At 48.1% G+C, this 23,821-nt stretch overlaps 1 protein-coding gene across 3 annotated transcripts in view; it reads left to right on the forward strand.

Moving 5' to 3' along the window:
• The window catches only part of DAPK2 (death associated protein kinase 2), a 118,358-nt gene that overhangs the window by 62,759 nt on the left and 31,778 nt on the right, over positions 1–23,821 (forward strand). For all 3 annotated transcript variants that reach the window (XM_043555203.1, XM_043555204.1, XM_043555202.1), the window contains exons 3-4: positions 1,060–1,281; positions 9,588–9,726. In XM_043555203.1, coding sequence (XP_043411138.1) covers positions 1,060–1,281; positions 9,588–9,726 — 361 coding nt within the window. The remainder of the gene's footprint in view (positions 1–1,059; positions 1,282–9,587; positions 9,727–23,821) is intronic.

The raw sequence follows: 23,821 nt of genomic DNA on the forward strand, positions 1-23,821 counted from the left end.
AACAGAAGGCTGCTTCCCTCCCCTGTGGAGTGGGCTGTCCTTGGAACGCTCAGAGAAGCTGGCTCAGGGCCACCTGCCACTCGCATGGACACCATTCCATGGCTACTGTATTGGTCTCCAGAATGAAGCATTTCTAGGCCCAAACCTGAGGGGCACTTAGCATATTCTTGACTTCTATAACTACTTAGTGGCTTTGTGGACAGTGAGCTGGGCACCTGAGCTGGCCATTAGCTCTGTGATGACCTCACGCTTGTCACTGACCTCTCCTGTGCCTCAGTTTTCTAACACTTTGCAATTCTCTGGTCCCATCAGCCCTCTCGCTGTGACCAACTCCCCCTTATGGTTATTAGCAGTGTTAGGCTGCCTCCACCCACCCCCGCCTCCTCCAGTATCCCACCAACCCAGCCAGCAAATGCTCTGGCTTTGTCTTTACATTAAGTGTATCACTCTCGTATTTTCTCTGTCTCCTTACTGAGGACTTGCTTTGCTCAGGTCATTGAAATTTTATTTGTTGGGAGGAGGTTGGGGGCAAAGGTACAAACATGAGAATATAGAGATATCACAATTATAAATGGATGAATTTATACTTGTGTCCAGGTAAGACAGACTCAAATTCAATAACTGTTACCATTAATATTTTGGCCATACCAATATTTATGTTTTTCCTTGCTAATCTTTACATTATGTAGTATAAGCCTCTGGACATTGTGATTTTATCTAGCAGATACTGGACTCGGGTTCTCATAGAGACTTAAGAACAATGAAGCTGTGTCATCCTGATCAAATAGGAAACCGTTCAGGGCCTCGGTGTTCACATCTGTACCCGGGGAATGACAATACTGGCATTCATTCCTAGTAAAGGCAAAGTACTCATATGAACAGAAGGAAGCCCAGTACCTGGCCCCTCTCAGCCACTCGTTACCTGGCAGGGGAGGATGCAGGCTGGTGATATAATTTGTCCTACTCTGGCGGAATGAATTAGTGTGGCCTGGGGCTGACAACTGGTCACTTCCTTGATGGACGGTTACACCCTGATTGTGCTGGTCTGTGTCCCCACAGCGGCCAGTTTGCCATTGTGAAGAAGTGCCGAGAGAAGAGCACGGGGCTGGAGTACGCGGCCAAATTCATCAAAAAGCGGCAGAGCAGGGCCAGCCGGCGGGGCGTGTCCCGGGAGGAGATCGAGCGGGAGGTGAGCATCCTGCGGCAGGTGCTGCACCCCAACGTCATCACGCTGCATGACGTCTTTGAGAACCGAACCGACGTGGTGCTCATCCTCGAGCTGTGAGTGGGTGTTTGGGACCCATGGGGGGCAGCAGAGGCAGGTAGGGTGGTGGGTGCTTCAGCCACAGGTCCCAGAGGGCAGCGGCAACCAGACCTCATGAGCGTGGCCCAAAGAAGGTGAAGTCAATGGTGGGTAGTTTTCGTTGGTTGCTGCCCCCCTCGTCCTCCTTCTGAGCTTGGGCCAAAGGTGGGTGGGTTTGGTGAGCATCAGGGACAGAAGGCTAGGGTCTGGGTCTGACTTTCATGGGACCCTGGGGATAAAAGGGAGGCAATGGCTGGCCCCTGGGTCGTTTCCTGGCAGAGCATGTGGGAGGATGGTGGGGGGTGGGGGGCGGTGTAAGAAGGTAGTATGAGGGGAGGAGAGGCTGTCCGGGAGGGGTCTTCTCTATGAGGAGGAGAGGAACAAATATCCTTCAGGCTCTGCAAAGCCCTTCTCCAGCCCTTTCTTGGGAAAAATTCCCACATTTGTTCTGTTTGATGCCTTCATTATCATAATAATAGCTATTATTTACAGAGCCCTAGTATAAGGCAACCATTTGTTGATGCTTCTTGTTTGCCATCCTGTTCAGTCCTCACAAAGACTATTGAGGGAAGTGTCCTCCTAACACGGAGGAGTTACTTGGTATTCACTGTACTGAGCACTTCTGTTATCTTATTTAATCTTCATAAAAATCTTATCACACGGAAGCTCTTACTATCTCCATTTTACAGACAAGAACACTGAGAGACCAGGTCTCTTATAAGACCCTAGAGCCAGGAAGAGGAGGGGCTTGAGTCCACACTGCTTGTGCAGACAGCTATGAGCATGAGATGAGATGGCATTATGCTGGCCTAACTGGGCAAGACGTCATAGTCTGATGATACCAAGACTCCAGGAATTGGCCACCTTGTGTCCCTCCTGGAGGTGTCTCCATGGAATGGGGAGATAGAGCTTTGGCAGGCAACAGAGTTTGAGTTGGACTGTACAAGTCACAATGGCCGTGTGCAATCAAGCAGCACGACCTGGTGTTGGGAGTGTTCCGAGCCTCATGGGCATGTATGCATCTGCTGGTTGCAGAGGAGTGGCAGCATTTGTTTCAGAAATCCCTGACTTTGTGACCTCGGGCAAGACACCTCACTCCTCTGAGCTTCAGCTCCCATCTGTAAATGTGACAGCCATCCTTAACCTGCGCACAAGTTGGGTGGACCACCTGACATTTGAAGTCATTCTAATTTGAGAACTAAGCCCTGACGTTACCAGGATATAGATTTATGTAGCAGATGGGCATTTGCATACTCTTGCATTGATGCTTAAATTATCCATCTCACTGTTTAAATGCATAGACTCGCCCGTGCTATTCCTTTCACTCCAGCGTCCTCCGGTCTCTCCCGTAGACCTCTCAGCCACTTGGACTAGTTGGCATATGCCGCTGCCTGACTCAGCAAGCCTGGGGGCGTCCCACAGGTGCGGTCAGCCATGTGGACAGCCCAAGGTGTGGCATGCCGCAGGGCTAAGGGTCAACAGTTGGCACAGTGTTCCCAGCAGAGAGCGACAAGCTTACCCCCGCTGGGGTGGCTAGGCCACTGCTTTAAAAAAACTTTCCAGCAACTGAAAAGAAATTGCATTTACAATCCGACCATCCAAACATAGCTATTCATGTTTTTCTGTGGTTCCTCTCGGCCTTTATCTATTTGTATACAATCATTGTACTTGCACAATTTCTTGCTCTACTCTTCCCCTTCAGCATAATTTCACAAATAGTTTTTTTTTTCTTTTAACTGACTGTATCATGTTTCATTGAATTACATACTCGTATATCCCTATCGTTGGACATTTCGTTTTGATTTTCCAGCTTTTAACCATTACAAATTTCAGGGCCAGAAAACAACTTCCTTCCCATAATTTCCCACTTTTCTTTTGAATTAATCCTTTCAGATCAATCCCCAGGAAGGGGATGACTAGGCTGACATTTGGAGGGCTCTTGATATCCTCACTTTCATGGGACGGTATTAGTTAACCTGTAGGACCTACAGTATAGGAGCGGTTTCCAGTTTGCCCGCAGCCTTGTCAGCCCTGGGCCATTTGTTCTAAAACAGGATTCATTATTCATTTGCCTTTATAGTTATCAAATGATTTGTTGTTGTCATTTTTATTCTTATAAGATTAAAGTGTTTTATTCTTTAATTGCTAGAGAAATTGCCTGCTTCTCCTGGTTTGCATAACCCTAGGAGTTGGGGTCTGGGATGCTCTTGAGATGTCCCTGTTTCTCCCAGCAGGGCTCACGGTCAGCAACAGTTATGTGCCCTCTTCCAGTGAGTTGTCACCATCCCTACCATCAAGCTGTCGCACTGGTACTCCCAGTGTGACTTGCTTGAGCTGCTGTGCTTGCTCAGTTCTGTCTATTCATAGTTTCTCTATCACCTCTTTTACTTTGAAGCTGTCTCACTGCTCTTGGGGTGTCTGACTATGGAGTGCTGGGGATTGCTAAGGCTAGCAATGGTGCTGGAACAATGTGTGACAAGGGTGTCCCAGGGAGGACCTCCCAAGAGAGAAGGGGTTTTCATGGGCTTTTGTGTTGGGATTTGGTGACCCCTGTTGGGCTGATCAGCAGCCTTTGACTGCCTGGTCCTCACGGTGCCCTAACAGGTTAGTGGGTTTGCCCAGTGTTTAAACATGACTATCAGTGCCCGCCTTGTTCAGTTGGAATTGCAGGTTTTGTGGATGGGTTTACCCCAATCCCATTGTCCCTCTCAGCAACTGTTGTCTGGTGCTGGGCTTGCTTTTGCTTTCTGCTAAAGTGACCAGTACTCAGAAGACATACCCAGCCCTGAGTTAAGTCCCTTTAAACTGTCATCACTCCATCCATGACCTCCTTAGCAATAGCTGCCTCTGGTCAGGGCTGTTGAAAGCAGGGATGGGAAGGATTTGGTTTTGCCATATAAGTTGACTTTTGTATGGCATAAAGAATATTTTCAAAATCTCGGTAGATTAATTCATGTCATATGTGGAGCTTGCTCTGAAAATGTAAGTCAGCCCCGGGGGGGCGGGGGAGTTGGCAGGCCTCTTATCCAGGCCCCTGACCTCTCTGGAGCCTCCTGGGCTCCCTGCTAATGGAAAGTGATACCCGTGTGGTTGCATACCAGAGAATGGGTTGGCAGATCACCCCACGGGGTCAGCAGTGCTTTCCAGTGCCCTAACTTGAGTGCACCTTCTTGGGCCCAAGTGGCTCTGGCAGCATCCTTTCCAAATCACTGTCTACACAGATCATTTCAATACACATCCAAGAAAGCATCTGAAAAGGTTTTCTAGCAAGCAGACCAACCTGTGGGGAGGAAAGAGGCAAAGGTCAGCTTAGCAGGAAGGGGACTGATCCTGGGAATGCTGAGAGGAGAGGAGAAGAGACCCAGACTATTGGGTTTTGCTTTTCATCTTTAAGCTGAAGAGGTTTGGGATGTGAGAGGAGAGAAATTTGGGAGGAGATGGGGAATGGCTCTGGGGAAGAGAAACCCTTGGGAAAAACTATGTTTGAGGAAAAATGAACAAAACCTTGAGGAGAGCTGCCTGAGCACTGATGTGAGTGTCCCCAGCCTGAGTGTCCAGACTTGGATGTTTATCCCTGTGGGCTCATCAGCCTCCACCATTCCAAGACTCTGAGGAATATTCTAAGGGCCACCGTGGCTGGGATCCAAAGGAGACCATGTCTCACCCAGTCTCCTGCTCAGATCACACCTTCAAACAAAATGGCTGATTACTATCCCCTAAAGTCCTCACCCAGCCTGGGCCTTCACATCAGTGGTGTTAGGTGACAGGACACATCCACGTTATCATGAGATTCTTTTACACTTATGCAGCATTCTATTTAAGGTAGGAAGGGTAGGGTGTGCCCGAGGCCACAGCCTCATAGGACCCAGCAGGGGCTAGAAGTATAGAAAACAAGGGCCAGGCTGGGTCCTGTGTTTCAGAGGGGCCCTGTGGATTTGAGCAGGTCTGGACAGGTCTCTTGCAGATGCCAAGCCTTCACTTTTATATGCTATAGAATATGCTATATCATGTTGATATTTTTAATGTTTTTTTTCCCCCTTTGTTCTTTTTTTTTTTAATTTTTTTTTAACATTTATTTATTTTTGAGACAGAAAGAGAGAGAGAGAGCATGAATAGGGGAGGGTCAGAGAAAGAGGGAGACACAGAATCCGAAACAGGCTCCAGGCTCTGAGCTGTCCGCCCAGAGCCCGACGCGGGGCTCGAACCCAAGGACCGTGAGATCATGACCTGAGCGAAGTCGGACACTTAACCAATTGAGCCACCCAGGCTCCCCTCCCCCTTTGTTCTTTTATCCACCCACCTTCTATTGAATGTCTTTGTTTCACAAGGTGCTGGGGAAGCAAAGATAACCTAGCTGGGGAGAGAGGCAGACAGGTAACAATAGCCCGGTGTGACGAGGGCTCAAATGCAGCTCAACAGGGATGTCAGAGGCCTACCCAGTACTTGGGGTGGCCTTGAGCTTTCCTTTTTGCACCCATTCAAACTTTATAATGTGGAGACAATGTGGCAAGAGGAACACACAGTGGACTGGGACTGAGAAGATCTGGCTGTGACTCCTGGTTCTGTGGCTTACTGTGCGACCTTGGGCAAGTCACTTGCTCTCTTGGGGGCCTCAGTATCCTCATTTGAAAAGTCAGGCCAGAAGTTCCATCTACCCTCAGGGTGGATATGAGTCTCAAGTGAGAGAATGCTTGGGAAGGCTCACTGCTCCGGTGGCCAGCTTGGAACCAAGCACCCTTCTGCCACTGCTATGCCTCATGACAGTATGGTGCGTGTTATTTACTTCCGGGACTTTATCGAGGGTCTCATAGCACTTGTCCAACTCTACAGTGAGATTCCCCCCTCCCAGGGAGCAGCGAAGCTGGTTTTTTTCCTCATTCCTGTTTTGCAAGAAGAAAAGCTCAGCCCTGGGACTCTCACGTGCTGCACCCCAAGGGGAAGGTTGGGTCTGTGTTAGGGAAGGATTGGGACCACTGTCCTGGCCCTCTGACCTGGGTCTGCAGAGCAGACTCAGAGTTTCTGCTTCAGCCGGTGAGAGGGGTTCAGGTTCCAGCACCTGCCCAGGTAGGGGTGGGGCAGAGGATGGCCTCACCCATGAAACACATGGAAAAGTAGTGCACAAACCTCGATGCCAACACCAAGGCAGATGCTTTAGGCTACACCCAGCTGACTGAGTAGAGGGGCACTGCGGCTGGAGCAGATAGTATGCACCCCTGCACCTTCTCACCTCATTCCCTCTTCACCCCTTTACCACCACCCCGCCCCACTTTCTCTAAATATTTACTCAGCATCTGTCACGTGGTAGACACCAGCCCTGAGGATGAGGATCTGATTCATGGCTCCTGCCCTTGAGAAGCTCACACCCCAGCAGGAACAGAGGCTTCTGGCATTTGTCTGTCTACTAACAGGAGATATTTTCAACCCCATTTGACAGATGAGAGAAGACTGAGGTGGAGAGTGACTTGGTAGTCAGTGGCAGAACCAGCACGCCAGCAGGTCTGCAGCTCATCTCCAAAGCCGGCCAGCGCACAGGGACTTCTTGCCACATACATGCCCTGCGCTTGCCCCCATCTCTGTGCCTTTGCAGAGAGATGCCTGCCTGTTACACCTGTCTCATCCCCTTGCTCCCTGAGTCCAGACCCTACCCAAGCCTCCCTGCATTCCCAGCACCTTCTCCCACCACTTAAGCCCGCACTAACCATATGTGATAAGCAAATAATAACATCATGGCAGAAGTCCCTGCTGATGGGACACAGTCAGGTGCTGGTCACTGTGCTGAGTGCCTTCCTTAATGCACCAACTTGTTTGCTCTTCAGAACAAGGTGAGCAGGTAGACGTTCCCATTACCCCCAGCTCCTGAGAGACCTTGCTGAGAGAGTTAGGGCGGCTTATCTCCCATCACATGTTAGTCTGAGAAGACAGTGTTGGACCGTGGCTGGGGCCTGGACACGGCCTTGACCGCACGCTGCCTTACTGGGAGACCTTGTGTAGCTCCTTCGCCTCCTGTGGGCCTTGGCTTTCTCATCTGTTATGAAAGAACTTCCAGGTGATCATTGTCTATGTGGGAGCGCGGCTGAGGGAGATCATGGAGTCTTCCCCCCGGAAGTTTTCTGTTCACTTAGAGTGGATTTCAAACATACGCAAAAGGAGAGAGAATAATGTTGGAAAAACTAGGTCATTTGTCCCATTGATTGTCTCACAGTCTGGATTTGGCTTATTCCTGCCTCATGCCATTAGTTAACTTCTTCCTCTATGTCTTGTATTTCCTGTAAACTAATAGTTAGATCTAAATGAGATACCCTTTATATTGGCACCGTTCGATAGAAATATAATATGAACCGTATATTCAGTTTTAGATTTTCTAGTAGCTGCATTAAATAAGAAGTGAGAAGAAATAGGTGAATTAATTTTAATATTTTTATTCAATCCAATATGTACAAAATATTATCATTTTAACATGTAATCGATATAAAAATCATTAATGAGATATTTTACATTCTTTTTTCCATATTCCATCTTCAAAACCCAATGTGTATCTTACACTTACAGCACATTTAGTTCATTCTCAGTGCAGTGGTTAGCATGAAATACAATCCTACCAAAACAACAAAGCTGTGTTTACGGGAAAATATTTCACACCATTTCAGTTTTTGAATTAAAATGACTTCAAATGAAATAAAATTTAAAGTTCAGTTCCTGGTTGCACTAGCCGTATTTCAAATGCTCAGTAGCCACGTGTGACTAGTGGCTGCTATATTGGACGGTGTTCATAGAGGGCATTTCCATCACTGTAGAAAGTTCTGTTGGGTAGCACTGAACAAGAGGCTTAAGCAGATGTAGGTGTCATAAGTGTTGCTGTATACTTACTGTTGTACCTCATTGTGTCCAGTTGTTCTGTTTTTCAGGATGCTGAGATTGATTAGTGTGTCCATGGGTGCTTCTGGGCATTTTTAAAAAAAGGAGAAAAGGAAATTTTGGTGCCGTTTAAGGTGAACTAGGTGGCAGGGAGTGAGTGATTCCCCAAAGTGGGACAGAGGCCATTCTAGCCATATAAGCATCATCTGAGGACACTTAGTATGATATAGTGGTTGAAAGTCATTCTTCCTGGGTTTGAATCCTGACTCCCACTTACTAGCTCTATGACCTTAGGCAAGTCACTTAACCTCACGGAGCCTCTGTTCCTTCAACTGTGAAATAGGAAAATACTAGTACTTAGCTCACAAGGTATTATGATGGTTAAATGAGATAATGTGCATAAAGCACACATTATGCACAGAGTAAGTAGTCAATGAATATTAATTACTAGTATTATGTTATTGTAAAAATATGGGTTCCAAAGCTTTGGGGCTAGAGAATCTGATTTGGTAGGATCTGTGGTAGGACCTGGGATCTGCATTTTGAACAAGTCTCCCGGTGACCCCCCTGGCCCAGATCCCTCCCCGAGATTTTTCCCTGGAATGACCCTTGGCTCTGACCCAGCCCCCGAGAAGCACATCCTGGCTGAATACCCCAGCGTCTGTCAGAGGACAGACAAGCCCAGTAGAGTTGCCAGATTTAGCAAATAAAAACCCCGTATTGTATCTGGCAACCCTAAATCTCTAATCCAGCTAAAACTGTAAACTAGCATTTATAGGAGAGGTTGTTCTGTGCCGTGGGTCTCCATTCCTGCCATATCTACCATAAGGTGCAAGAGTGTGGAGTGTGAGGACAAAAGTAGCACTTTTGGGTTTTTAGATAGGTCTTTACGTTTCAATTAGGGACCATGTCTAGATTTTCGACTCTGAAGAGGCCATCTTTTATAAAATCCAAGAAGGGGCTTTAGGGGCCATCTTACTCCATCTGCTCATTCTGCAGATGGGGAAACTGAGGTCTGACTGGAGAGGGGGAGAGCAGTTGTCCAAGGTCAGTGGCAGGGCTGGACTGGAACCTAGGTGTCCAGCTGCTGGCCCAGCATATGTTCTTCTCTGTCATCCCACAGTACTTGTTTCTGTCCTCTGCTACCTCAGTCGTGGTGGGGGAGAGGTAACACCTAGGGTCACCAGAGGCCCTTCTGGTAACGCCCTAAGAGTGGCTCATACCCTTGTGATCCAAAGGGATGAACACAGCGAAAAGAAGAAAAGGCAGTCCCTGGTGCTGGCTGGACAAAGCCCCAGAGACGGGTGAGGGGATCCTGCCATACGTCCAGATGGTGGGGGTCAGGTTCAGGAGCTGCCCCCTTTGGCCTGGCTCCCTGACACACAGGTCTGACTGGGCCTGGGCCCCACCCCACACCGGTGTCTTGCAGAGTGTCGGGAGGAGAGCTCTTCGACTTCCTGGCCCAGAAGGAGTCGCTGAGTGAGGAGGAGGCTACCAGCTTCATCAAGCAGATCCTGGACGGTGTGAACTACCTTCATGCCAAGAAAATTGCTCACTTTGATCTCAAGGTCAGTGAGGGGGTGAGGGAGGAGAATCATTTTAGGAAGAAAGAACCCAGTCCCTTCTGATGTCACTGCCGGGAAGGGCTCAGGGCCCGTTTGGCCTTCGTCCCTTCTCTTGCTGTGGAAAACTCTGAGCTCCTAGGAAAGAAACGATGCCACAGAAAGTGTCCCTTTCCTCACTTTCATTTCACCTATCAGGCTTTCTGCACATAGAGACTGACTGCAAGAAGCTTCTTGTTCAGACCACAGGTACCTTATCTCTCTCAGGGAGCAGGTGGGGTGCAGTTTTTAAATACTAGACCAACAACAGGAAACTTGAAACCAAACACATTTCACAAGACTGGACTCTTCAGTAACTGAGAACTAACTCATGAGCAGGCAGAAGTAGAAGCGTTCAGGCAAGGGCTTCTGAGGTTGGCTGGCCCTACAGGCCCTGCGCAGCACAGCCTTCAGCGGCCCTGGCCCAGAGGTCATCAATCTTGGAGCTCAGGGGCCTCTGGCTGCCCTCCCTGTTCCCATCCCCTACTGTGACCACAAAACTGCTTCCAGGGGCCGCTCATCATTTGTGGTAACTGGTATTCAGGGTCAAGAAAGTTCACTGTGACCACATAGGACCTCATAAAGCAAGAGTGTGGTCAAGTAGAAGGAGCAGTTCCCATAGTAACTGAACTCAGTCTAGTAGACTGATGAGCCTTCACAGACACCCAAAGCTTAAAGATCCTCTAACCTGTGATCAGAGGGACCTATTTCCCAGGGTGAAATCCCACTCATTTTTCTGTCCAGAAATTCCTGTTGTGTTTCAAGCATTGTGCCAGGCACCTAGGTATTGCTACAGATACAAAAATCAACTGGGCCCTGTCTGGGCTTAGTTCCTCTTTTCTAGGAAACTTAGTACAGGAGACAGAAAAGAAAGGCCAACAATAGAAGGAAGTATAGGGGAGCTGCAATAGAAGGAAGTATAGGGGAGCTAGGGAGCTGAAAGGAGAGGGCATCTAAGTCAGACTGCATTATCTGAGAGGGCTTCCTGGAAGAGGTGTTATTTGAGTTGAATTTTGAAGGACTGGCAGGGGTTATCAAAGGAGAAGAGTCTTCTAAGGAAGAGAGAACGACAGTGTACATGGTCCTGAAATAGCACAATGCATTCAGGGAAATACAGGCAAAGGGTGAATGTTCCAAATGGCTGGAGAATAAGCCAGGAAGAGAGCAGAAGGCAGACACAGGGTTTGAGAGCTAAGCCAAAGAGATTGAACTTTACCCTGAGGGGTATAGGGGCCAGGTGATCAGGGAGGTGAGGCCAGCAGATGTGTGTTTTGGAAAAATCCCTCCGGCTGGAAGGATGGATAGAATGGGGAACACCTGGAGGCGGGGGTAGGTGCCATCTGGGAAGCTAGTGCAGTAATCGGGTGAGATGTGGGAAGTGCAAAACTAAGGTAAGGAGGGGACAGATTGAAGACCAATTACAGAGGTTGGTCTGAGGATTGATCAGGTGCCTAATTAGCTGTGGGGGATGAGGAAGACGGCAGAGTTCAGGATGACACCCGAGTTCTGACTTGGGAGGACTGGCCCAGAGAGGGCATGGCATGCCTACGGTCTCACAGTGACTGCTTCAGGCAGTGGGTTCAGTTCTTGCCATGGACCCCCACCCCAGCTCTTACCCTGCCCTGTGGGGTGACCTGCCGTGATTCCCCTCGGTGGGGTCCTTACTTCTCTGCTGATTGCCGCAGTATTTTGAATTCCTCCAACAGAAGACACCTTGCAGTGTTTTACACAAGAATCTGGGGTAAAAGTTGTTGTCACCAAGGAGGGTGTGGCCTAAGGGGGACTTTGGACCTCAGAGTGGTAATACACTAAGCAGGCAACCGTCTACCCGGACTGTATTTGTGTCTCCTTCCTGGCAGTACCGTGGACAATTAACTTCCTGTTTTCTGTGTCTTTCCTGGCTCCAGGAGACCGACCTCAAAATGGGCTCCTTTGTCTTTTCTCTATGGGTCTGGTAGAGGTAGGAGGTGTTGTGATCCCACAGGCTCCATGACTAAAGCGGGTCCACGTTGTTTAGTTTGCTTGTGTGGCTGCTCGCTGTGGTGTGGGGAGTGCTGGCTTGGAGGTGGCCAGGTGGGGGTTTCATCTTCATCCTACTGTGTACCAGGATACAACTGAAACTCAGTCTTTCGGCTTCAATGCAAATAATAATCCCTACTTGGTGCGGTTGTTAAGGGTTAGAGAAGCAGCATTACCTGCTATGTATCAGACAGTGCTCTGTAATAATACCTGCTATTGTTATTTCCCCTCTCAGAATAGAGGAAAAGGAAACACAACTCTTGTTACAGTATGTTGGGCCCGCCAGCCTAGAAAAACAAAACTGCTAATGCAATTCTCGATTAGCCAGCAGAGCTGAGATTCGTTGCTACTGGGGCAGGTCTGGCTCCTGGGCTCAGTGTGGATGCTTTCCTCGGCCTGGAGATGGTCACTGGGTTTCCCCCGGTTGCGTGTAGGGTGATTCCGCTAACCCCCGTCTCGGCCTCCTGTTCTTAGAGTTGTGCACACTGTGAGCCTTCTGACCCTCCCTCCCCATCTGTGAGTCCCTTGGTCCAGGCTCAGCTGAGCAACTTCAGAAAGTGATGAGTAGCTGGATTACCTCATGATTGGGTAGACACTTCCTGGAGCCAGAATGTGGGTAGGCATGCCCCCGGTTGGAACTTTCCACCAGCTGGAGGGGGTCACATAGAAAGCCCAGCTGGTAGATTAGAGGGGACTTCTTGATTCCGTATTGTTTCCAACCACATAAAATTCATTTTACACGAATACAGTTTTCTCCCTGATTTTCACTCCCTGTGAGGTGCCTCTGCTTTTCTCAACTCTTGTATTATCTTATCTCAACTCTTGTTACTCCTCACCAAGTGAGTCAGGCTAGCCTTGCTGCCCCATGGACACAGCCACTGTGTTGTCTCCATGCCCCTACCCATGACCTGTTCTCCATGCTCACCTTCCAGGAGCAGGTAATGGAGGACAGTGAGCTCTCACCTGTCTTTGGAATATGAACTTCTCCTGGATCCTCCCATGATAAGCTCCTCCTATGTTCAGTCACTGTGCTAGAGAGGTGAAGCCCTGTCCCTGCTTAACACATGCTCCCAGCCTTGTGGCAGAGAGCAGATAAATGGACAAATTAATGTATGATAAGCAGTCTTGGTAAAAACAAATCATGGCATGCTGTTGCCCAGAAATCTATGTTGGGTCCTTGTCATCTGTAGGATAAATAAACCCGTTCAGCATGGCATTCGGACCTTTCTTATCCTGCCTTAGTCCAGATTCTGGTCTCACCCACCTTTCCCCACTCCAAAACACTAGCCCCAGGCAACAAGATGACAGACACATGTTCTGGCCTCTCTCCTTCTATGTTCATGCTGTTCCCATACAGGAAGCTGTTGCTCTTCCTTTCTCTGTCCATGGACATCCTTCCTGTTCATCCTTCTAGGCCCAGCAGAAACATCATTTCCTCTAGGAAGCCTTTCCCTTCCCTACTACATCCCAAAGCATAACTAAGAATGAACTTGCCTTTATGCTTCCGTTGCCCTTTGTACAGTCGGAGAATGTCTATTGCTGTTGGTCACTCTACCGCTTGTATCTAGCACTGTGCTTGGCACATGACACATTACTCAGTGTTGAATGAATGAGTAAATGAATGAATGAAATGACTTAGTAAGACCAGATGCATGCATGGATGGCAAAGACCCTTTGATGTCACCTGGGAAATGCAAAAGAGTTTGCGGGCAGAAGTCAGTGCAATGATGTGAACATTTACTGGGGGGCTATAGTATGCCCAGGAGTAGAGTGACAAACATCAATGTGATATGGTACCTGCCTTCCACGGGCAGGAGATGGCCACGGTGAGACTTGGTGGGGAGGCTACCTGAAATGAAAGCTAACCATGACTCTTGCCAACAAATGCCCACTACCAAGGGGTAAGCGTTCCACCTCAGCAGAGGGAATACCAGGCCAGTGTGTGCTGTAAATTCACCATAGAAAGGCTGATTGACGTGGGTAGGTAGGAGTGGTAAAGGTAGATGATGTTGCCTGTATTTACATGGTTGGAAGGGACATTGGGGCTGCCTGCCCTTCAGTCACAGGGAGCACCCAGTGTGCCTTCAGACATGCCTTTTGCGGGACAGATTATCAGGAAATGGGGGTCAGTACCACCTAGGAACCTTACCCTGGCGTGTGATCCCTACACAAACAAAGGCCTTGTCGAGGGCGGTTTTGTGTGGTTTTGTGTTTATTTTGTATTTGGGAATTTCCCTTCTGAGTTTTGGTATTTCTCCCCTACATCCTAATCCAACTTGAGGATTCAAAAATGGAAGGTCGGCCTCAGGTCTGACTAGTATTTTAAGCAAAAAGAACAAGTCATGAGGATTGAAAAAAATTATATGCAAACCAGGAACCCTCATGGGGCTTTTTGGCTTATATAACTACTAGAAAGGAAGAGTGAATTTCTGAACAAGTACTCCAAAATTCCAAATTCCTCTATGCCCTGATCATCTTTTGAGCTGTTTTTATGTTCATGATGTGAGGGGGTTTGCTTGTCAAGCTTTCATAGGAATGATATCAATAGTACTTTAAATGTATATGGCACTTTCTATAATACAGCATGCTTACACGTTTGTTCTCTCATGTGATCCTCATGGCCACCCATTGAGATATAGGTATTGTCACTTTTTTACACACAAGGCAATTGACATTCAGAGAGGTTAAGTAACTTGTCCAAGATCACACAGGTTTTTTTTTATGTTTATTTATTTATTTTGAGAGAGAGAGAGAGAGGGAGCATAGCAGGGAGGGGCAGTGAGACAGAGGGAGAGAGAGAGAGAATCCCTAGCAGGGTCTGCATCCTCAGTGCAGAGCCGGATGCAGAGCTCGATCTCACAATTGTGAGATCATGACCTTAGCGGAAATCAGGAGACGGGTGCTCAACTGAGTCACCCGGGCACTCCAAGATCACATAGGTATTAAGCGAGATAGCTGGAGCTTGAACTTAGCCAGTGAGGAAACACTAAGCCAAACTGGGTATTACCAGCTTTTTCAGTCACCAAACTGTGACGGTGTAGACTTCTTACTTCCTTGGTCCATGCCTCTTATATTTAATTAATCCAAGGGTCTGAACCGTGTCATACATTTATCCTTTACACGGTTAATTTCTCATCTGGTTACATTGTTTTTTCTTTCTAATATCCTCATAATTTTTAAAAAGTGCCTATTTTATTAACTGCTATAAAATGTGCATGCATTTGAAAGTAGAACTTACAAGAATGAGATTGTTTCCATACTAAAATCTGGTGACATGAAGTGAAGGTAAGACATGGCAGAGATTTAACTTAGGATAGGGTGAGATTGTGACGGTGAAGGCCAGACCAAAGAGTCTGTATAGGCAGTCACAGCCATGGAAGGCTTTTCCCCTCAAATGTTTTTATTATGAAAACATTTCAAAACATTTAAAGAAATTGCAAGAATACAGGGGACACCATTACACCATCCCCCTAGATTCAACACGTGGCCACATTTGCTTTACCTCTTTCTCTCTTTAAAAAAGAATAAAAAGGGGTGCCTCAGTGGCTCAGTCGATTGAGCGTCCGACTTTGGCTCAGGTCATGATCTTGCAGTTCATGGGTTCGAGCCCCGTGTCGGGCTCTGTGCTGACAGCTCAGAGCCTGGAGCCTGCTTTGGATTCTGTGTCTCCCTCTCTCTCTGCCCCTCCCCCACCCCTGTTCGGTCTCTCTCTCTCTCTCAAAATTAAATAACATTTAGAAAATTATAAAAAAAAGAAAGAAAAAACTTTTTACTTATATAAAAGTATTTTTTATGTCTGTATATCTACACACAGACACGTACACATGTGTACATATTGTATATATACATACATATGATCTTTAGAATTAAAATTATTTTAAGTACAAATTAAAATAAAAACATGTATGTGATTTAAAAATTTTTTGGCATAATTTGAGAGAAGATTATAGCCATCCTGACACTTCATGCTCGTCACTTCTGTAGGCTTCTCCTGAGACTGAGGTTGGTCTCCTACAGTACATCACACTTAAGAAAATGAGCAAGCATTGGTGGGAGACCTTTAATGGGTGGATAAACAAGATTCTATTTCTGATATTGAAAGAAAATTCTGGCAGGGCAGAGAGAGTACGCCAGTTGGAGGCGGTGATAAGAATATGGGAAAGAGATGAGCCAAAGGTACCCCTTAGCATCTTTTAAAATTTTTATTTAAATCCAAGTTAGTTAACATATAATGTAATAATGATTTCAGGAATAGAATTTAGTGACTCATCACATATATATAACACCCAGTGCTCATCACAAGTGTCGTCCTCAATGTCCCTTGTCCAGTTAGCCTATCGCCCCACCCAACACCCCTCCAGCAACCCTCAGTTTGTTCTCTGCACTTAAGAGCATTTTTCAAGGGAAGGATGATCTTTTATGCTATTATAAAAAGTAATAACTCATAGAAAATGTAGAAACTTACACAGAAGTTACCCACAGACTTTCCACTCCAAAGCAACTATTATTATCACTTGGTGTGTTTTCTTCAGCTTTTTATGAACAGGTGTGTGTGTGTGTGTGTGTGTGTGTGTGTGTGTGTGTGTGTTAGGGTACTTGTAACTATATTGCTTTTACAGTTTTCTTTTGTGCTTTTTTTTTTTAACTTTACATATTAACCCCAGCAGCCCACATGGGCTGTCAAGTATTTTAGTTTGCTGTAGAAACTTTTATACAAGTATTTTCTGATTTCCTTACCCCCTCAGGGTATTCTGAGAGGTGGACCCTGCTTCCTGTTTCTCAGATGCAAAGTTTAGCTTGTGCCCTCTTCATCTCCGCCCCATGCATAAGACTGTGAGCCCGAAGCCCTAGAAATACATGCGGTTTGCTTTATCAACTACTGCAAGGCCACCCTAGGGCAACCTGAGGAGAAGTGACCCTCAGAATGCTGAACTTCTAAATAGTGGAGGGAAGGAACAAAATGTGCCCAAATGTAAGCTATAGACAGCCCTTATTAAAAGAATTGAAATATAGATGCTTTGAAATGGGAAGCATTAAACCAACCAGGTGACTCTTACAAGATACAGCAGGAGGCCACCTGGTGAAGTAGAAAGAGGAGAGGATTGGGGGTTGAGCCTGCATTTGAGTCTCAACCTATGCTGTGTGACATTGGGAGTTCACCTCTCTGACGTTTCCTGGCCTTGAAAGTGGAGATAATATTGCCTCTTCTTCCTGTCCCGTGGGGGTGGAGCAAAGGACCAGGGAGGTATCAGTATTAATGAGAGGGCTTGCAAATTCTAACACTTCCTGCAAATATTGGTTCTCAGTTTTAACTGGTCTTATTAGGCCACATTTCTCCCTATTCCTCTCCCTATTCCTCTCCCTACTCCTCCCTATTCCTCCTGAGGGATTCAGAAGGGAAGGTGGGCATGGAAACATCCAAAGGGGGAATGAATAAGGTAGCACTTTCCAGCCAGCCGGCCGGGAAGATTTTGAGGGTGGCAGGACACTGTGTAAGACTGACAGGAAACTAGAAATGCAAATTGCCTTTGCATTTGCTGTTAGGTGCTTAGAGGCCTCCTGGGGGCTTCTAGCTGCCCATGCCCTCCACTGGGGGCCCCTCCCTAGGCCTGGCCTCCAGGGAGGTATCATGTGTTCAAACAGTTACTTCTAGGTTCCATTCACAGCTCCACTGTCAGTCCTCTCACCGCCTCTGATCTCAGTAGGAGTGAAAGAATCTAATTCTGGAAGCAATGAAAATAGTAGAAAGAACAAGAACCTTAGCACTAAGAAGACCTGGGCTTGAATTTTTTTAAAGTTTATTTATTTATTTTGAGAGAAAGAGAGAGAACGTGGGAGGGGCAAAGAGAGAGGGAGACAGAGAGAATCCCAAGCAGGCTCGCACTGTCAGCGCAGAGCCTGATGCAGGGCTAGAACTTATGAACCATGAGATCATGACCTGAGCCCAAACCAAGTGTCTGATGCTTAACTGACTGAGCCACCCAGGCGCCTCAACCTGGGCTTAAATTATAAGCCTGGCTCCACAACTTAGTTGTTTGGCCTCAAATAAGTTACTTAACTTCTCTGTTCCTTAGTTCCTCATCTAGAAAACACAGAGAGTACTCTCCTGTGTGAGGTTCTTTGCAGTGGTATTCTGGGAACAGCCAGATCTCCAGAAAACAAGTGTATGCTTATACACACACACAAATTTATCCTGAATTTCATGATACAAAGATTTACAACACAACTTATAAACAATAAAGTAAATAATACGTTTTATTGTAAATTCCAGAGAGCAAGTTGTTTCTCATAGCACATTTTCTTCGGTTTTTGCCAAACCCTTGTATCCATAGCCAATCTATGGCTGCAGGTGACACCTGACTGTAGTTCTGACCAGAATGTTGGTTGATATTTTTGTCTACGTTAATAAGTGAGATAAAAACCAAACAATGAAGACATGCGTTGGAACTTTACTCGTTTGTCAATGACACGAATGACTTCTTTGCTGAACTGGGTGATAGTTTCTGAATATCAGAAAAAATATATTTCCTCGGTTTCTGTGCTATTCACAAAGTGATGGCTACAGACACGGCACCCTTTTAAGTTTAATCTGCATTATTAAGTGATCTTCTCCAGCGCTTCTTAAGTCTAGGATCAAGAAGACCACAAACGAAGTCCTGATCGGAGCATCTGCCAGTTTCCATGATATCAGTACACCCACCATGGCCAATTTCAAGGAACCAGCGTGCAGTCACACACCATTAATTAGTATTTCCCCAACACAGAGATAGAGGGCAGAAATCACCTCAAGAGCATCGAGACTATTAACACATAATTGACAAAATTAGGAAGCAGTGAGTTTTAAGGATTGTTTTTAAGATAGCCTATTTAACTGTAAGTTTATATAACTTAATTTTAATATTAAAATAATACAGTTACATAGCTCTCTTTAACAACCAGCTCACAAAATTCCTTCAAATTTAACAATTGGCTGTCATGAGCCAGTGGGCACCCCCCCCAGCACCCCCCCCCCCCTGGGTCTCAGAGACTTTGCAGGTGAAAGCATTTTGTGAGCAGGTTTCGTGCTCTATGCAGGCTGACTGTTGTCAGGGGTGTAGTGATAATAATGGCAGCCAACGTTTCCTGAGCACCTCGGAGACACGCAGGCTCTTCTCTGAGTGCTGTGCTTGCGTTCGCTCTTTTTATCCACGCAGCCACAGTGTGAGGGAGGTTCTGGGTCATGACCATTTTATAGAAAGAGGAGGTTGCTCGAGAGCTCCTTGGGCTTTATTGTGTCTCCTCAGAACCTCTTAACATATTAGTATTCCCATTTTTCAGATGAGGAGCCAAGGCTCAGAGGGGTGACTGACTTGGCAAGGGTCACACAGCTAGCACAGAGCAGAGTGGGATTCAAACCTGTGCCTGTCAGGTGACTGGGCCCTCATCGGCACTGGTTTCCCAAACATGACACTGTCCTCTTCAGACTTGCTTAGAGAACTTGCTTTCCAAAACGAGCGCTAGAGCCTCACTCCTGGTGAGTTGATTTCTGTCGGTTCGGTAGCATTAGCACGGTCTCCAGAGGATTACAATGGGCAACTAGCTCAGACGCGGACCCCCAAAGCACAGCTTGGGGGCTCAGAATGTCTTGATCCAAGCCCAGATTCCTCACTGGTGAGATGGGGCACCAGCCATCCATCCACAGCTGGGTGGCTGTGAGGATCTAATGAGGTGATGTGCGGGGAAAGCTCACCACAAATGCTAGTTTGGCACAGACCATAGATCCAACATTGCTGATTGGCCCAAAGCCGAAAGCCAGTGGTCCTGGAATGCCTTTGAAAGTGAATTTTTATTTCTGCCCCTGCTGCTAGGGCCTAGAGACAGAGTAGGTAGGTAGAGTAGGTTTTCTCCTCTGCTTTACTGAATAGGGCAGTGGGAGGTCAGAACCACGTAACAGCCTTCCCCAGAGGAGGAGGCCATGAGCGAGTGGCCAGAAGCTGTGGCTTAACAAATCCAAGTGCAACCCAGTTGGGGCCCTTCCCTAAGCCACAGCTGTGGGTTTTCTGGGAAAAACACGGAGCTGGGGCAGGAAGCTGCTGAGGCACCAGGGCCAAGATGGACGTGCCCACTTTGCCAGCAGGCAGGAGTGACCCCAGCAGGCACCCTTGCATCAACTAGAGGAAGGGAGGGGACGTGTGAGAAGGGAGAGCCCACAGGATCTGGAGTCAGCCAGAACTTGAACCCTAGCTGCACTACTTATTACTGAGGCACCTTGGGAAAGCACTTAACCTCTCTGAGCCTCTGTTTCTTCATCTGTAAAATGGGGGTGATGATGGTACCTGCCTCAGAGAGTGAGAATCAAGTAAGTATGAATGCTTTGTAAACTAAATGCTATAGGTTGTGCTTTTAGGACCGTAGAAAGAGCATGAGAAGCCCGCCTGCTCTCTGCAAGTGGGCAGTCTTGTTGGGGAGGCAGGAATAACAATCAGGGTCTTGGCGAAATGGTTGGTACTGCAGGGCGAGGTTGCTGCACAAGTGTGGAGCCAGGACAAGGAAGGAGAGCTGGGCTGGGTATTCAGATGATACTTCCTGAGATAGGAATTTTGGCTGGGCCTGGAAGAGATAGAATTTTGGCTGGGCCTGGAAGGATGGGTAGGAGTTCAGTAAGCAGATGAAAAAGACTCTCATTCTGAGAAGGAGACACATGATCAAGGAAATAATCATAGAGATGATGCTGGGGCACCTGGAAGGCTCACTCGGTTGAACATCTGACTTCGGCTCATGTCATGATCTCACGGTTCGCTGGTTTGAGCCCTGCATCAGCCTCTGTGCTGACAGCTTGGAGCCTGGAGCCTGCTTCGGATTTTGTGTCTCCCTCTCTCTCTCTCTGCCCCGCCCCTGCCCTCGCTCTGTCTCTCAAAAATGAATAAACATTAAAAAAAAAAGATGATGCTAACAGTTATAGGTCACGTTTTATGCTCTGTTCGATCCTCTTGGTAACCCTCATGAGGTAGGTTTTATTATCTAATTTATTACTGCTTATTTAAGGTGAGAAACCTGTGGCCGACAGGCTAAGGAACTTGCCAGTGTCACACTGCTGGTAAATGGCAAAACTGGGATTCAAATCCAGGTTCTAAGTCTCTTAGCTGTGATCTCTCTTGATTCCCTAAAAGCAGAATGAGCAAGAGACGCATATGTGGTTTGTCCATTTGTCCAGCAGACAATTCCTGAGCACTTACTGAAATAGCAGCCACTCTTGGGTGCTAGGGGTGGCAATGGCAGGCGAGGCCCCCATCCACCTTGTGGGGCTTAAGGATAGAGGAGGGAGGACACATAAGGAATTACAGTGCCGTTGGTTCTCTGCCAGAGGCATGTCGGGGTACCATACAGGCCCTGACGGGAAACAACTGGCTGCACATGCCAGAAGGGACGGGATCACAGAAGATGTTCCAGTGTGTGTGTTGGAGTTGGGCATCAGGGGAAAGAAAAAGCTTGTGAGGAAGGCCATTCCCCCAGAGTGAACTGCAGATTGGGGTACGGGTGATGAGGAGGTCGGTTGGCATGTCAGTGTCCAGTGATAGGAGGGCCTTGAATGCCAGACGGAGACGGGCCTTGGGCATAGGCCACACTGGAGGCTTGTGGGAAGGGGCTGCCTGTGGCCTCATCCACGGTGTGCCAGGGGGAGAGTTTGCTGCAGCACCATGGAAACCAGCCCAGAGAGGCCTGGAAGCAGTCAGCCTTGCTTTCTCAGTTTGCCCAGCGCTTCCTGAATAATCTGGGGCCATGCTCGATATTTGCAATGAAGGTTCATCTGCAGCCTTCTTGTCCCCATAGCACAGAGTGGCTGGGCCCCTGCTCTGCTGAGGTCAGCGGCCTCACCCAGTGATAGGTAGGCTGCATAGGCACCTGGAGAGGACGCTGGGTAGGGAGGGGGTCAGCAGACTTGGGCTCTGCTCCTTGCTCAGTGACCTTGGCAGTTTCTTGACCTCTTTGAGCTGCTCTGCAACCACGAAGGGACTAAATGACCTCTGAGGTCCCTTGTAGCCTCACCATTGTGAACACGGTATGGTGAACTGGGGGTGAGGATGAGTGGGACAGGAGGCAGGTCAGTGAGAGGGCATGGTCTGCAGGTGTGCACAGGTGACTCAGCAGGGATTTAGTAAGATTCCCAGGGCTGACTGTTGTCATTGCTACATCCCAGAGAGGAGCAAACAAACATAGCTACCATGATTTGGAATCTTGCTGGGCATTGATCCTTACGTGCACCATCTCTGAATCTTCAGAACAACCCTCTGCCATGGTAGGTGACTCATTTTACAAATGGGAAATCGTGGTTGCAAGAGATCCACTGACTTTGAGCAGGTTTCACTGTGAGTGACAGAGCTGGGATTTGAACCTCGACCTGCCTGGCTCAAAGCTCAAGTCTTTTGCACCTTACTGTGCAGCCCCCAGAGGCTGCCTTCATCCTGCAGGAGCTCTTGGGCATGCTGTACTGGACTGGCGGGGATCACCCACTGACATCGGTCCTGCCAGGAGGACTGGCTTCTGGTTGGCACCATAGCAGGCACCTCTGACCAAAGCTGCTGGGGCATGGAGGGGCATGTTGGCCTCTCCCACAGCTGCCTGCCTGGTGGGCTGAGCTGGGTGATTTGTTTTGACAGGTGAGAGCAGTTTCACCTCTTGGTAGCAGCTCCACAAACCCGGTGCTGGGCAGTGGGGGCACCTACTGGAATGTGATCCTTCTTTCCAGCCATGCTTCGGAGGTGATGGCAAACATGTGGGTAGTATTTGGTTGAAGCAACTAAAGCTGGAGGAAAGGGCAGACGGTTAGGACCACACTACCCCAGAGGGCATCCTGGCTTGGGCCCAGAGGTTTGTGGTCACAATGGATTGTTCGTCCTTCCTGACCAGGAGCCAGGAGACCTGAGCCTTTGTATGTCCCGCCTTGGGGCCCAGAGGAGTGGGAATTTGCCCGGCCAGCTTGGGAGGTTATGCCACCTTGCAGTTGCAGAGGCTTGAGCGTGAAGGGGCTCTGGATCCCATCCAGTGTCTATTTTAGAACTGGGGAGCTGTGACCCAGAGAGAGGAAGTGATGTGCTTAAGTTCACATGGCCTCGTATGGTGGAGGTGGAACTGGAATTTCCCACTACCCAGGCCCAGGATCTTTTCTAGTGCCCTACCCTGTTCAGGAAGGGGGAAGCAAAGAAGCTTAGAAACCCCCCCTGGGGGAACTTCTGCTTTATTGGCCCTCAGACTACCCTTGGGGATCCTCCCTCAGTCATTTTTCTCCCGGCCCAGCCCTATAGCAGCCCTGTGGGGAGGAGTGCACTAGGGCCCCCCTAGTGGTGGTGGAGGGCCTCCACAGGGCAGAAAAGGAAGGACCACTCACTGGTTCCCAATTCTTTTAGTGCACGTCAGCGTATTTCAGTGGGACATACAGGATGCAAGACACTTAGGGGAGGCCAGGAAACTTAACGTTGACCTGAATTTTCCCAGGGAGGCCACCGCTCAGGAGAGCGGTGTCCCAATATGAGAGACAGCCTGCAACTTAGGACCACTTGCTCATAACCCCCACCTAAGGGGGTTAGAGCACAAGGTCAGGGGCTGCTTCATTGAAAAGTAAGGGAGTAAAACGAGGCAGGGATGGGGCATCGTCTCTGAAAGTGTGAAGAAGAGTAGGAAAGATATTCTAGGCAAGGGGAAGAGCCAGAGAAAAGGATGGAACTGAGATGTCATTCTGGGTGTGGTAATACCCACCTTGAGGGGATATGGGGCAGGTGCAAGCAAATGATGGGCAGTGAGGCTGGGAAGGTAGTGTGGGGCAGTCAGTGCAGAACTTTGATGCCTCAAATATCAGGCAGGGCACCTTGACCTTACTCTCGTGGTCAGTGGGACCGCTGAAGATATTTAACCAAACTGGGGGAAGTGGTGGCGAGCAGGGGCTGCACTGCCCAGGAAACCCACCCTGATGCCGCCATGATGAGCTATTGGACCTTGAGCCAGTGCTTTAGGTCTCTGAGCCTCTGTTTCCTCATCTGTGAAATGGGGTGATAACAATCCACCACTC

The sequence above is a fragment of the Prionailurus bengalensis genome, chromosome B3 (assembly GCF_016509475.1).
Source record: "Prionailurus bengalensis isolate Pbe53 chromosome B3, Fcat_Pben_1.1_paternal_pri, whole genome shotgun sequence".
In the NCBI taxonomy this organism is placed as follows: Eukaryota; Metazoa; Chordata; class Mammalia; order Carnivora; family Felidae; genus Prionailurus; species Prionailurus bengalensis.